Genomic DNA, 15,299 nt, shown 5'->3' on the forward strand with positions numbered 1-15,299 from the left:
CTCATAAGTACCACGTTTTCCCTCTTGTCTGCTGGTTTCACCACCACATCCTTTTTGGAACTAATCCATTCCAAACCAGTTTTTTATTATCACTGGTCACAGGGTACAGTAATGCCCTGATATCCTTTAACACTTGAAAATGAAGTGAAAGGAAATCACTACAGCTCTCACCTGCCACCTCCCAGTGGAGCACGGAAAATCAGACCTGGACTCGGTCAGGTACAAACTGTGAAAGAACAAATGGAATCCAGCTCCTCATAAAAATATGCTTTAATCGACTTCCATAAAATTCAACATCAAATAGGACAATGTGCTGTGACGCGTTTCGGGCTATTACATCTTAGCCCTTCATCAAGACAATCCTTTAACACTTGGTGGTGAAAAATATCAATGCTACCCCCAGCAGACAAGGGAGGAAAAAACGTGGACTTTATCCCTCCATCAAATCTGTTGCTCATACACTCATGTCCGCCATCATCCTCACAGTTCCTTTCCACTAGGAGTTCTAAACAAGAGATTTCATCTTTGTCAAACTGGGTAGTGATATTGAAACCTAAAATACCAACATCTACTGGACCTGCTCCCTGTTTTTTCTCCTTCTCTTGTTTGGGAAAACCACTAAACATTTTATGAAGGTACTTCTTACGTATAGATTTGAACAAATCAATTTCAAAACCAGCCAAATCGAACTGTTCCACCAAGCTGTAGCCCAGTCCCTTATTAAGGGCTGAAATACAGCCCGGTGGTAGCTCATAGTTAGTGAGATTGATAACAGGGTTCTCTTCCAGGACAGGGTCCGTAGACAAAGTTAATGTCTCCAAGAGACCTGCTTCTTCTTGCGGGTAGATTTTCTGACGCCTTTTGCCTTTTCTTCGCCCCCCCCCCCCCAGGTGCCATGTCTAAAGGGCCCTGGTTCTGGTGTGGAACAGCTCGATTTGGCTGATTTTGAAATCGATTTGTTCAAATCTATACGTAAAAATATATCAATTTCTAGGAGGGTTTTAGTCTGGTGTCTTTGGATGTTGAAAGCCTGTATACCCGCATACCACATGAAGCGGGCATAGCAGCTGTTATGGACGTCTTAGGTAAAACGAGCAAGAGTGGTCTTTATTGCAAATTCATTAAAGAAGCGTTAGATTTTGTTTTAACCAATAATGTATTTAAGTTTAGGAATCAATGGTTCAGACAAAGGCATGGTACTGCCATGGGGACTCCGGTATCTTGTACGTTTGCTAACATCTACCTGTCCAGGTTTGAAGAAAGATACATATTTTACTCTAGTAATCCCTATTTACATTATACCCAGCTATTTTTAAGATATGTGGATGACATCTTTATTGTTTGGTCAGGCACTGAAACCCAATGTCTGGAGTTTGTAGCATATCTCAATGAGATTAATGATATGAACATGAGATTCACTTTAAATTATGGAGGGACTACCCTAGAATTTTTGGATGTGGCTGTTGCAGTTAGGGGCGATGAGTTGATCACGAGGGGTTATTGTAAACCCACGGCGACCAACTCCTTCCTGCCCTACAGCAGCTTTCATCCCCAGAATGTCAAGGAATCAGTCCCTTATGGACAATTTATTAGGCTAAAGAGAATCAACAGTACGGAAGAGGTGCACCAAACACAGGCTTCAGAACTAAAAGAACATCTCCTTGCTAGAGGTTATCCCAAAAATCTCCTCTCCACAGCCATAAAAAAAGGGGATAACTTCTCCCAATGGGAATTGTTAAGAGGTAAAAAAAACTAGAAAAACAAAGACCAACATAACTAACCCAAAAAAATGTATCTTTTCATTTAAATATAGTCCCATGGCAGAGAGCATACAGAGGGCAATACAAAACAATTGGGACATCTTAAGAAATGATAGCAGTGTATCTGATTGTGCCAATAATAAACTCCTAATTACCTTCAGGCGAAGTCATACCATTAGGGATAGATTGGTGAGGAGTCACTATATAGAAAACAAAAATAGAAACTGGCTGCAGGTTAGTAAACCTAAGGGGAACTTTAGGTGTGGTAATTGTTCATTCTGCAGGTACAACTCTCAGAGTAAAGTTCTTAGTTTTGGAGGGATCCATCATAAGGTAACCTGTTCAACTACATGTAGGAGCACATTTGTAGTATATCTGGTAATGTTTCAATATGGACTCTTTTACATTGGCAAAACAATAAGATGCATGTATGAGAGGTTCAGGGAACATATTAACTCAATAAAGTCAGGAAAAGGGTGCCCCAGATTGATTGAACGTGTGAGAGATGAACATGGTGGGGACCCAGGATCCCTAAACTTTGCAGGTATTGAGTTAGTTCTGAACCCACCACAAGGGGGCGAAAGACATCGCCTCTTACTACAAAGAGAAGCTAGGTGGATTATGCGGTCCGGAGTTATGGGCCCCTCAGGGCTAATCGACAAAAACGATTTAAGTGTATTCTTGTAATGTACAACCTTTACCAATTTACATATGTGGTTATTTGTTTATGTTCTTTTGAATAAATGTTATTCTGGAGGTAACGCCAGGGATCTCTATGACGACCCCTTGTGGTGACGTATACATGTGGCACGCACATGCGTGATGACAACAGTGGCCTGAGGAAGCGCACGAGCGTGAAACGGCTGTCACTGCTTTTAGCTTGTGTGTGAGCTGTCTGCCCCAGCCTATGTTGCTTGATCTCTATGGAGGAATAAAAAGCTTCTATTTGATACAGTGGTGAGTGCCGCCTGCTTTATTCTTTATTCGCATATTAACTATTCTAGACTAGGTAGCGCTCCTTTTGGTTTCTGGGACAAATATATGCAAATGAATATGTCTAATCAGTGGGCATTAGAATAAATATGACTTTATTTTATGTCATGAAACCTAATTTGCACATATTTAGGTACTTTAATTATCTTTTCTGACAAAAAGGATAAGAAAGGTAATTCTTTCTAGTGTTAGACATGCTGAGATTACTAGAGATTAGTAAATCAATTTACAGATTCGGAGATTCTTTACAATGCGGATCTTTTCTGGTTCGATATTCGGACTAATCTTTGCGAATGTGAGCATCTGGCCACGTAAAGGTCTATTTTTTTTTAGGCTGCATCCACCCACCCTTTCTTCACTATGAAAGTTAGCACTGCGACTGTGAGCATCTGGCAACGTAAAGGTCTAATTTTTTGAGGCTGCATTCACCCACCCTTTCTTCGTTCTGACGGTTAGCATTGCAACTGCGAACATCTGGCCACGTAAAGGTCTATTTTTTTAGGTTTTGTCCCTCATAAAACGTAATTTTTTTATTTCAAATAACACCGTGCATATTTAAACTCCACCTGCCTCCGATAAGTGACAATTTTTGGAAGCTTTGAAATAGGAAAAAGCATAAAACGTGCCATGGCACCTTGTGTTTTTCAACATGCCACTTTTTAACGCCTTCAAACTTGCCTTTATCTAAAGTTATGTGTGTCAGTGTCACTCTGACATAAATTTCTACTGCTGTCATTCATCCCAGAGCTTAGTGAGGGTAGACAGGTAAGGGAAAATTAAAAGAAAATTGTAAAAAATTTACGAAATGAGATATATTTGCTTTTTATAACAAATCTGTGTTTTGGAGGACTACATGGGCTTATATACTAAATTCCAGGGCAATTGGGGCAGCTTTGGTTTGGAACGAATAGATTTGGATCTGAACTGAACTTTTTGAAAAATTCTGCGAATATGAAACAAACTGAATCTTGGAAGATTCGCTCATCTCTAATTTGTACCCAAAATGTACTTTTTACAAAAATCAGCCCCAAAACGAAGTTCAAGAAATCTCTAACCTATGCCAAGCACCAAGTCGGCATAGAACTAGAAATATTTATACACTTCTGGTGCAAATGTAAAGTATTTTTTTGTAATTCTTCTCTTACAGCACATTTCACATTGTATAACTGTAACACAGCATAATCCTCCAAGTCCTCAGTGATTTTTATATATTTTTTTGTATTATCTAAAATGACATTTGATGTGGCAAAAGCGCTGGAAGCAAGAGAAAATTGCTGAAAGAAGCACTCGTGAAAATAAGAATCACTGTCAAAATGTTATTTTCTTGCAATATCTCAGTGTATATATTTAACTTCCAGGATATGATACATTGTACATAAATATTCTATTACTGCCTCCTATCTTTATAGCCTGGAAGTATCGATTATGATAATGCACAGTATCACAATGAAATAAAAGCCAAACCTTCAGGACATCAAGGTAGGTAAAACGGTAACACTGCGGATGTGTTTGTCATTTGACACAACTTATTGGCATAGTGTAAAGCACCCCAAAGAACCAAACGACACATGCAGCTCTGCTATATTGCGATGACTGAAATGATGTAAAATGGAATAGAATAGATCGCATCTCAGGTGTCCTGGAGAGGATTGTGCTTCGTTAAGGAACCTGCAAACCGCATGGCTGCCTCTTTGACAGGTTTCCTAACCTTTCTAACAAGCCAAACCTGAGAGCATCTGCCAAAAATAACATTCTTAATGAAATCTAGATGCTCCAAATCCTTTCTGCTAAACCTGATAAAAAAAACGTTCATAGTGGCAGAGAGGGGACATAGTCACTGGTCCTAGAGGTTTCCTTGTTTGGCAGCAGTTGAGATGAGACGAATGTTCACAAGGCTACTGTATATTACAGATCTTTGTACTAATATATAGTATGGTGCCCTAAAATATACCTCCAGCCACATTTTCCCTGTTTTAGGCATAGAAAATGGTCTGGTTTCAGAATGGTTCACTGACCATTGAGAATTAAGTTGCAAAGGATAATTTTTTCTAAAGGATGAAAAAAATAGTGGTTAGCCTTATGTTTTTTTTTGCCTTACTCTGGATCAACATTGCAGGATATTGGATGGACTTATAAGTTGTTTCACCTTTGCCGAACAATGTGACCACATCATGATAAATGAAGCATTTCACATTTCTCGTTGAAATCAGAGGCCTACCTGTACAATCAATGGATGTGGTCATTCAGAGCATGACATGCCCTTTATGTTGCTAGATAGGGGGCCCACCTTTAATAGCACAGTTTTTTCTAATAGGGTATTTGAAAATAGGTTTTCAACACTAGACATCCCCTGTAACTTTCATTTACTTGAGTATCCAATGGAAGCAGATGCTTCACGGTCCAGGTGCGACCACAAAATGCAGTTATACCCTTGTACTGTTGACTATACTTTTGAAGGCTTCTGTAAACATTAGAAATTCGGTTCAACTAACAGTGCCCTATACGTCATAATACAGTATATTCAGTGCTACAATTCAATGGGTCTTAGGGAGGCAGGGTTGATTGAATATCTATTCTCAAAAGGCTATTGTCAGCAGAACATATGGACAATATGACCAGATTTCATGATCACCGGGCCGCTCATGGCCGGCACTAAATAGAGAAGTCCTATTCTTGTCCTCAGCTGCGGACACGAATAGGACATGCTCTATTTTCTTGCAGAGCTGCGGACCGGAAGTTCGGGGCCGCGCTCCAGAAATGCGGATGCGGAGAGAACTCAGTGTGCTCTCCGTATTCATTCCATCCCAATAGAGACACTTGCGGACGTGTGAATGGAGCCTAAGGCATTAGAGTAGCACATACATGGACAACTATAATAAGTACACCCTATCCTTCAGGCTCAGCTAACAGTTGGAGTCCTCAAGGTCAGCATTTTGTCTATACAAATTGCACAGTGTAAGGAACATAAGACAGAGAGCTAGATAGTAAATTCCTTAAAATGCGCCAAATGTAAATAAAAGTTTTCAGTTTGCAATTAGATTGTTGCTCCTATTCCCTAAGCTCCAGCAGACACCCGTGCTGCCCCGTCCTATACCTGGCTGTAATCTCTCCCAGGCATTGTATCCAGCAGGAATTCTCTAAAGCTGCTACTCATTACAATAGGGGCTGCAAAATGGGGCTCCTTGAGGATACAAAGGACTAGGAGACATAACACAGGCCTCCGTCTCCTGCTGGAGATGTTCTGTCAGTTGCAAAAGTGTTTGGCAAGTGTGTCTGTGCTTTTGAAGCCCAGAAGGAAGAAAAGCCAACTGCATATAATGGAGGCCCACTGTAAGAAACACAAAGGGGGGCATTTATCCATGTCGTTACACCACAACAGTGGCGTAAAATAATTGGAAATTACAGCACACACCATATTTGATCCATAATTTGCAACTTTTAGAGGTTCTTGCCACTTTAATAAATGGGTGTGGCTTGGTGGGATGGGTGGGGCTTCACTCGCCCACCAGATTTACTATAACTTATGCCAGAAACTGGCATAAGTTATAGCTGTAGTCTACTCCAGCCCCTAGCGCACTCATTTATTAAGAGACATCTAACATAGTAACATAGTACATAAGGCCAAAAAAAGACATTTGTCCATCCAGTTCGGCCTGTCATCCTGCAAGTTGATCCAGAGGAAGGCAAAAAAAAACTGTGAGGTAGAAGCCAATTTTCCTCACTTTAGGGGAATAAAAAATTCCTTCCCAACTCCAATCAGGCAATCAGAATAATTCCCTGCATCAATGACCCCTCTCTAATAGCTATAGCCTGTAATATTATTACACTCCAGAAATACATCCAGGCCTCTCTTGAACTCTTTTAGTGAACTCACCATCACCACCTCCTCAGGCAGAGAGTTCCATAGTCTCACTGCTCTTACCGTAAAGAATCCTCTACTATGTTTGTGTACAAACCTTCTTTCCTTCAGACGCAGAGGATGTCCCCTCATCATAGTCACAGTCCTGGGGATAAATAGATGATGGGAGAGATCTCTGTACTGACCCCTGATATATTTATACATAGTAATTAGATCTCCCCTCAGTCGTCTTTTTTCTAAAGTGAATAACCCTAATGTTGATAATCTTTCAGAGTACTGTAGTTGCCCCATTCCAGTTATTACTTTAGTTGCCCTCCTCTGGACCCTCTCCAGCTCTGCTATGTCTGCCTTGTTCACAGGAGCCCAGAACTGTACACAGTACTCCATGTGTGGTCTGACTAGTGATTTGTAAAGTGGTAGGACTATGTTCTTTTTACAAGAATCTATGCCCCTTTTGATGCAATCCATTATCTTATTGGCCTTGGCAGCAGCTGCCTGACACTGGTTTTTACAGCTTAGTTTGCTGTTCACTAAAATTCCTAGGTCCTTTTCCATGTCAGTGTTACCCAGTGTTTTACCATTTAGTATGTACGGGTGACTTGCATTATTCCTTCCCATGTGCATAACTTTACATTTGTCAGTGTTAAACCTCATCTGTCACTTATCTACACAATCCTCCAATCTATCCAGATCCATTGGCAGCAGTATACTGTCCTCTTCAGTGTTAATTACTTTAAACAGTTCAGTGTCATCTGCAAAAATTGATATTTTACTATGCAAGCCTTCTACAAGATCATTAATAAATATATTGAAGAGAATAGGCCTCAATACTGACCCCTGAGGTACCCCACTAGTGACAGTGACCCAATCTGAGTGTGTACCGTTAATAACCACCCTCTGTTTTCTATCATTGAGCCAGTTACTTACCCACATACAGACGTTTTCTCCCAGTCCGAGCATTCTCATTTTATATACTAACCTTTTATGTGGTACAGTGTCAAATGCTTTGGAGAAGTCCAGATACACGACATCCATTGATTCACCGCTATCAAGTCCAGAACTTATCTCCTCATAGAAACTGATTAAATTTGTTTGACATGACCGATCCCTCATGAAGCCATGCTGACATGGCGTTATTTGCTTATTTTCATTGAGGTACTCCAAGATAGCATCTCTTAGAAAACCTTCAAACAGTTTACCTACGACAGATGTTAAACTTACCAGCCTATAGTTTCCGGGCTCTGTTTTTGGACCCTTTTTTAATATTGGCACCACATTTGCTATGCGCCAATCCTGTGGAACACTCCCTGTCAGTATAGAATCTGCAAATATCAGAAATAAAGGTCTGGCTATTACATTACTTAATTCCCTTAGGATACGGGGGTGTATGCCATCAGGTCCTGGCAATATCTATTTTCATCTTTTTAAGATACCGCTGTACTTCTTCCTGGGTCAGACAGGACACTTTTAATGGGGAATTTACTTTTACATTCTGCATTTCATCTGACAGTTTATTTTTCTCAGTGAATACAGTGGAGAAAAAATATTTAATAGCTTTGCTTTCTCCTCATCGCTCTCTGCAACTCCCCCCTCATTGCTCTGTAGAGGGCCGACACCTTCAGATTTATACTTTTTACCATTTATTTAATTGAAAAACATTTTAGGGTTAGTTTTGCTCTCTTTAGCAATTAATCTCTCGGTCTCTAGTTTGGCTGCTTTTATTTGTTTTTTACATATTACATTTTTTTCCTTATAGTTTTTCAGTGCTTCCGTGCTACCCTCCTGTTTTAGTGATTTAAATGCTTTCTTTTTGTCATTTATTGCATTCTTTACAGTTCTATTTATCCACATTGTTTTTTTTCTTGTTCCTTAACCTTTTATTCTCATAATGAGATTTTAGGATGCTTTCAAAAATATCCCATTTTGTGGCTGTATTTTTATTTTTGAGGACTTTTGTCCCAGTTAGTTAGGCCTATGGCTTATGTCTCTTAGTTGGCTAAATTTAGCTTTTTTGAAGTTTAGTATTTTTGTTCCTCCCTGTAGAAACGCTCTTTTGAATGATAATTGGAAGGTTATTACTTTATGGTCACTATTTCCCAGGTGTCCCCCAACCTGCACATCTGTTGTTCTGTCAGGTCTATTGGTTACTACTAAGTCCAGTATGGACGTCCCTCTGGTCGGGTCCTGAACCAGTTGGGAAAGGTAATTGTCTTTGGTTATTGCCAAGAACCTGTTTCCTTTATGAGATGTACAGGTTTCAGTTTCCCAGTCTATATCTGGGTAGTTGAAGTCCCCCATAATAACCACCTTATTATGATCTGCTAGACTCTCTTTAAGCTGGCACCTAAGGAGTTTGTTCCCTTTCAGGGGACATCTCCTTCCTGCTGCAATTCTCTCCCTATTACAGTTCAGGGGCATGTCCTTTCTGCTGCAACTATCTCTCTCTGTAACTATTACAGCTTTTAACAGTAGCTACTGCAGTTAAAGGATAGAACTAAGTATGTCCGAAAACTTCATTAGGTAGACATGCATATTCCTTTACAGATTAAACACCAGGATGTATCATTATAATGAAGTAAAGAGAATATCTCAAAAATAGAGCATTTGTGTAGTAGAAAATAAATTAAGGAACTAGTTTCTTATTTTGAATTATATTACAATAACATTTAATGGTGGCACAACCCTGTTATATGCAGCATCTATGGCACCCGAAACACAACGTATCAGCAAATTCTCTGGATGGCCGTACGATCATAAAAAAGTACATAAGGGCGACACTTTCTAGGGGAAAGCCAACAATAAAAAGTTACCAGCCAACTAATAAATGACAGTGATTTTCCCAGACCAGCCTTCTGCTCCTGTGAAGCCCCATGTTATACAGGTAAGGGCTGGAAACAATTGCTGGAAACCAGACTTTCTGGATTTTTGGAGGTGTATTTTATGGCGTGGACTGACTTTAAATACACAATCATAGTATATTACAATGTCATTTTAGAATACTTTTGAGCCTTTATGTTGAAAGGTGTCATTAGTACATAACAGACTTACCAAACACTTGTAGAAACGACTGCTTTTCAGTAAATCCCGCTTTGTTGGTAGCTCTGCAGGTATAAGATCCGGCATCGCTGTTAATGATATTTTTAATTGTTAATTCTGTATTGTCTTCTCGTACTGAATACTTGTCATTTTCTTCAAGCATTTTTCCATTCCTATAAAGAAAACCATGAATAGACAGTCACAAAGGAAAAGTAACATTGTAAAGCATGAGAAAGAAGCATGTGACATCGTTGTATTTCCTTTCATCGAAGGTAAGCCGACAGCCTCAGAAAAAAGCTACTTTATGTCAGAATTCTGCTTATGACATTTACAAATACATAAATCCAGTAAGAACCATTAGTCAATGACTGGTTCTCAGCCGACATGGTAGCCATAGGGGCTCCTGTACCTATCTACAAATAGTCAGAGGACCCCTTAGAAAAAACTGCCCAATAACAAGGTCATAACAGCTTTTATTGTTTTCCTTGTGACTTGCTTCTAGGCCTCTATATATTCTTCCTTCCATTAGCCATGGCCTTCCCTTCTCCTATAGTCTCACATTTTCTTCCTCTCCATTATTCACATTGAGCCAGAACTGTCTCTTACTTCTAAGAGTACCATTAACTATGGTTATTGTCTGCATATACACGGACTATGAAATTGTCAGGAGCAAACAGCGAAATGTACACTGTCTGTCCAAAAAAAAATATTCACCACCTGGATTTAACTAAGCAAATAGTTATGAGCCTCCTATTGGATAATTACTGCATGGGCAATTATCTTTCAGCTGGCAACAAGTTATTTAACCCCAACTGATGCAATGAGTTGCTTCTCATTTCTTAAACAACCATGTCGAAAGACACATCTCGTGGTTGTGGAAAAGATGTTAGTCTGTTTGAGAAGGGTCAAATCATTGGCATGCATCAAGCAGAGAAAACATCTAAGGAGATTGCAGAAACTATGAAAATTGGGTTAAGAACTGTCCAACGCATTATTAAAAACTGGAAAGATAGTGGGGACCCATCGTATTCGAGGAAGAAATATGGCAGGAAAAAATCCTGAATGATCGTGATCGGCGATCACTTAAATGTTTGGTGAGAACAAATCGAAGAAAAACAACAGTAGAACTCAGGGCTATGTTTAATAGTGAAAGTAAGAGCATTTCCACATGCACAATGCGAAGGGAACTCAAGGGATTAGGACTGAACAGCTGATTAGCCGTAAGAAAACCACTAATCAGTGAGGCAAACCAGAAAAAAAGGCTTCAATTTGCTAGGGAGCATAAAGATTGGACTCTGGAGCAATGGAAGAAGGTGATGTGGTCTGATGAGTCCAGATTTACCCTGTTCCAGAGTGATGGGCGCATCAGGGTAAGAAGAGAGGCAGATGAAGTGATGCACCCATCATGCCTAGTGCCTACTGTACAAGCCTGTGGGGACAGTGCTATGATCTGGAGTTGCTGCAGTTGGTCAGGTCTAGGTTCAGCAACAGTATGTGCTCCAAGAATTAGGTCAGCTGACAACCTGAACATACTGAATGACCAGGTTATTCCAACAATGGATTTTTCTTTCCTGATGGCACGGGCATATTCCAAGATGACAATGCCAGGATTCATCGGGCTCAAATTGTGAAAGAGTGGTTCAGGGAGCATGAGACATCATTTTCACACATGGATTGGCCACCACAGAGTCCAAACCTTAACCCCATTGAGAATCTTTGGGATGTGCTGGAGAAGGATTTGCGCAGCGGTCAGACTCTACCATCATCAATGCAAGATCTTGAAAAATGAATGCAACACAGACAGGATGGAAATAAATCTTGTGACATTGCAGAAGCTTATCGAAAAAATGCCACATCGAATGTGTGCTGTAATCAAAGCTAACGGCGGTCCAATGAAATATTAGAGTGTGTGACCATTTTTTTTTTTGGTGGCGACTTTTTTTTGGACAGGCAGTATATATCAGGGAGCGGCTGCCTTGGTGGTCAATATCCACACTATGGAAGAGGAAACATAAATATACTCAGAACAAAATGAATTATCCATTTAACCGCTTTACGTCCGCCCATAGGATATAAACGTCCTATGGGTGGACCTCTATTTCTGAAAGCACGTTCTAAAACGTCCTTTCAGAAATAGCAGCTGCACGCTAATCGTGCAGCTGCTGATCGCGTTGCCCGCTGTCAGTGACAGCAGGGCAACCCTAAGACAAGGCAGGGACAGTTCCCAGGTGTCCCTGCCTTCTGGATCGCTGCAGACACAGTGCTCACCGAGCGCTGTGTATGCAGAGAAGGAAGCGCTACGTGCTTCCTGTTCCGGCCCGGCGGTCATGTGACCGCTGTGACCGGAGAGTGCAGGGGCTGTGTGAGGTCTCTCAGAGACCTCGATCAGCCCTGCTCTGAGGCTGTACAGCGCTGGATTGCTGCTGTACAGCCTCTCTAGGGGTGCATTTCTTCTGTAACTGGGGCTACTATGTCAGCCCCAGTTACAGGAGAAATCAACATTGAAAAAAAAATGAAAAAGTGAAGCAAATGTCCCCCAGAGGTCTTGTATGACCTTATGGGGGACGAAAAGTGTAAAATAAAAAAAATAAAAATAAAAGGTTGAAAATAAAAAAATAAGCCTCCCTTCGCGGAGTATTTGACCTACTGACATCCTTCGGTCGGGTCTCATACTACAAATTAAATGTTGACAAATCCCAATGCTTGCCTATCAACATACCATCCGAACAACTATTACTATTAAAACGCCTATTTCCCCTGGACTGGCAAAAGGAAAGTATTTCATACCTAGGTATACAACTAACCCACCCAACTTCCAAAACATTCCACTCCAATTTTCCCCCAATCTTAGAAGAGATACAGCAAGATATTAATAACATGAAGAGTCAAATGATCTCCTGGTTTGGGAGGGTTGCAGCGTATAAGATGCTGTTACTGCCCAAACTTCTCTATCTTTTCAGAACCCTGCCTATCCCGATCCCTGACCATTTCTTTAACAAAGCTAGAAAACAGATGATGGACTTTATTTGGAACTTTAAACATCCAAGAGTAGCATATGCAACCCTGACCTCTCACAAAAAAATTGGGGGACTGGGAGTACCTAACCTAAAACACTACCGAACAGCATGCCTGCTGGACCAACTGGTTCACTGGTGGAATGATTCCAAAGATAAACACTGGGTAACCATGGAGAGAACATCTCTCAACCTCTCCTCCCTCCGCTCACCAATGATGAGCGCACTATGGAGTCTTAATACTAGGCCTTCCCCTCTGCAGACAGTTAAATTATCCCTCAAGGCGTGGAAATTGTACATAGGCAGTACTGGCAACGTAGGGACTATCCCATCTCAGGTCATATCCATGGATTGTCTGGCTGATCACATTCCGGGACTTAACCTTCGGAGTTGGATCTCCCAGGGTGTCAAAACGGCGCAAGATTTGATGGACAAGGAGGATCTTCTATCCTTTTCCCATATACATGATGAATATCACATTCCCCACAGGGATTTCTACAAATTCTTACAAATCAGATCTTTTCTGAAGGGGAGGGAGGGCAAGTCCCTACAGTTCCCGTTGATAGCTAGGAGATTCTTACATGATAGGTTCCCGAAAAGGGGAGGTATCTCTCTTTTTTATGATCTTCTGAATCGGGGGGATGAGTGGACAAAACCACCCCCTATGAAGGCATGGGAAAAAGACCTCGATTGAACGTTTTCTAACGAGAAATGGCAGGCAGCCTTCAGAATAGCCACTTCTTCTTTTAGATGTGTGACACACCAAGAGGCCATTTTTAAAACTAGCCTAAGATGGTATTTTACCCCGAATAGACTAAATCTGATGTTTCCCTCTGCCACTCCAGATTGCTGGAGATTATGTGGACATAGGGGGTCCCTCCTCCATATCTTATGGTCTTGCCCCAAGGTATCCCTCTTATGGACTAGTGTGCAGCACCTACTGGCCACCCTTATGCCTACACTCCCCCATCTATCGCCCGAATTGGCACTTTTATTCATCGGAATAGACACCATAGATAGTGGCTGCAGGACTGTATTAGCTCATATACTTATGGCAACCAAATTAACGATCACCAAGCATTGGAAGGACCCTAATACCCCTCCCCTAAAGGAGGTGATTTCTCTAGTAAATTCCACCTGTATGCACGAAAAAATGTCTCATACTGGCACTCTGTCCCTAAAAAAATTCCAGCCCGCATGGTCAGTTTGGATTTCCAGCCAGTGGTATGTGTGTTAACAAATTCCCGAGGATTGTCCCAGAGTACCCATAGATCATAGGCCCTCTCTAGGGTCAGTGTCGGTTTCGAGCTGCGAATCCGGCTAGTATGACACCTGATAGCCTTGTGTTCAGACTGTTAATTCTGTTCTATGTTCATTGTCACCTATATTTTTATGTTCTTTTACTTTATTTTCTTTGGAATCTCACTCCTTCAATGTCCCCCGGCTGGGGTGATACGCTCTTCTGCGGTGTAATAGACACCTGTACTGTTACTTGAACGATAGCTGATAATAATTTGGCTACTGTATAACTATTGTATTGACGATATTACGCCCTGTATGTGATATTGTAACTTTGCTTTTTGGAGATAATCAATAAAAACTTTGTGATTAAAAAAATAAAATAAAAAAATAAAAAAAAGTTTCACATGTAAAAAAAAAAAAGTCCCCAAGTAAGGAATGAAAAAAAAAAGTAAAAAATAGAAAAAATAAAATAAAATAGACATATTTGGTATTGCCGCGTCCGTAAAAACCAGCTCTATAAAAATATCACATGATCTAACCCCTCGGGTGAACACGGTAAAAAAAAAAAAAACTGTGTCAAAACAAGCAATTTTTGTAACCTTGCATCACAAAAGGTGCAACACCAAGTGATCAAAAAGCGTATGTCCCACAAAATGGTACCAATAAAACCGTCACCTCATCCCGCAAAAAATGAGCCCCTACATAAGAAAATCTCTCAAAAAATAAAAAAACTATAGCTCTTAGAACATGGAGACACTAAAACATCATTTTTTTGGTTTCAAAAATGCTATTATTGTGTAAAACTTTAATAAATGAGAAAAAGTATACATATTAGGTATCGCCACGTCCGTAACAATCTGCTCTATAAAAATGTCACTTGACTGAACCCCTCAAGTGAACGCTGTAAAAATAAATAAATAGAAACTGTGCTAAAACAACCAATTTTTTGGTCACCTTGCCCCATAAAGTGTTATAATGAATGATCAAAAAAATCATATGTACCCAAAAATAGTACTAATAAAACTGGCACCTTATCCCCTAGTTTCTAAAATGGGGTCACTTCTTGGGAGTTTCTACTGTAAGGGTGCATCAGGGGGCTTCAAATGGGACATGGCATCTAAAAACCATGTGGAGTTCCTTTTCTTCTGCGCCCTGCCGTGTGCCCATACAGCAGTTTATGACCACATGTGGGGTGTTTCTGTAATCCGCAGAATCTGGGTAATAAATATTGAGTTTTGTTTGGCTGTTAACCATCAATGTGTTAAAGAAAAAAATTGATTAAAATGGAAAATCTGCCAAAAAAGTGAAATGTAAAAATTTGATCTCCATTTTCCTTTAATTCTTGTGGAACGCCTAAAGGGTTAACAAAGTTTGTAAAATCGGTTTTGAATACCT

General features: G+C 40.4%; 1 protein-coding gene across 2 annotated transcripts in view; it reads right to left on the bottom strand.

Annotated features, from left to right (window-relative positions):
* NCAM2 (neural cell adhesion molecule 2) overlaps window positions 1-15,299 on the bottom strand; it is a 478,060-nt gene that overhangs the window by 190,781 nt on the left and 271,980 nt on the right. For both annotated transcript variants that reach the window (XM_040423215.1, XM_040423216.1), the window contains exon 7: window positions 9,661-9,821. In XM_040423215.1, coding sequence (XP_040279149.1) covers window positions 9,661-9,821 — 161 coding nt within the window. The remainder of the gene's footprint in view (window positions 1-9,660; window positions 9,822-15,299) is intronic.

Source organism: Bufo bufo, chromosome 3 (genome assembly GCF_905171765.1).
Source record: "Bufo bufo chromosome 3, aBufBuf1.1, whole genome shotgun sequence".
In the NCBI taxonomy this organism is placed as follows: domain Eukaryota; kingdom Metazoa; phylum Chordata; class Amphibia; order Anura; family Bufonidae; genus Bufo; species Bufo bufo.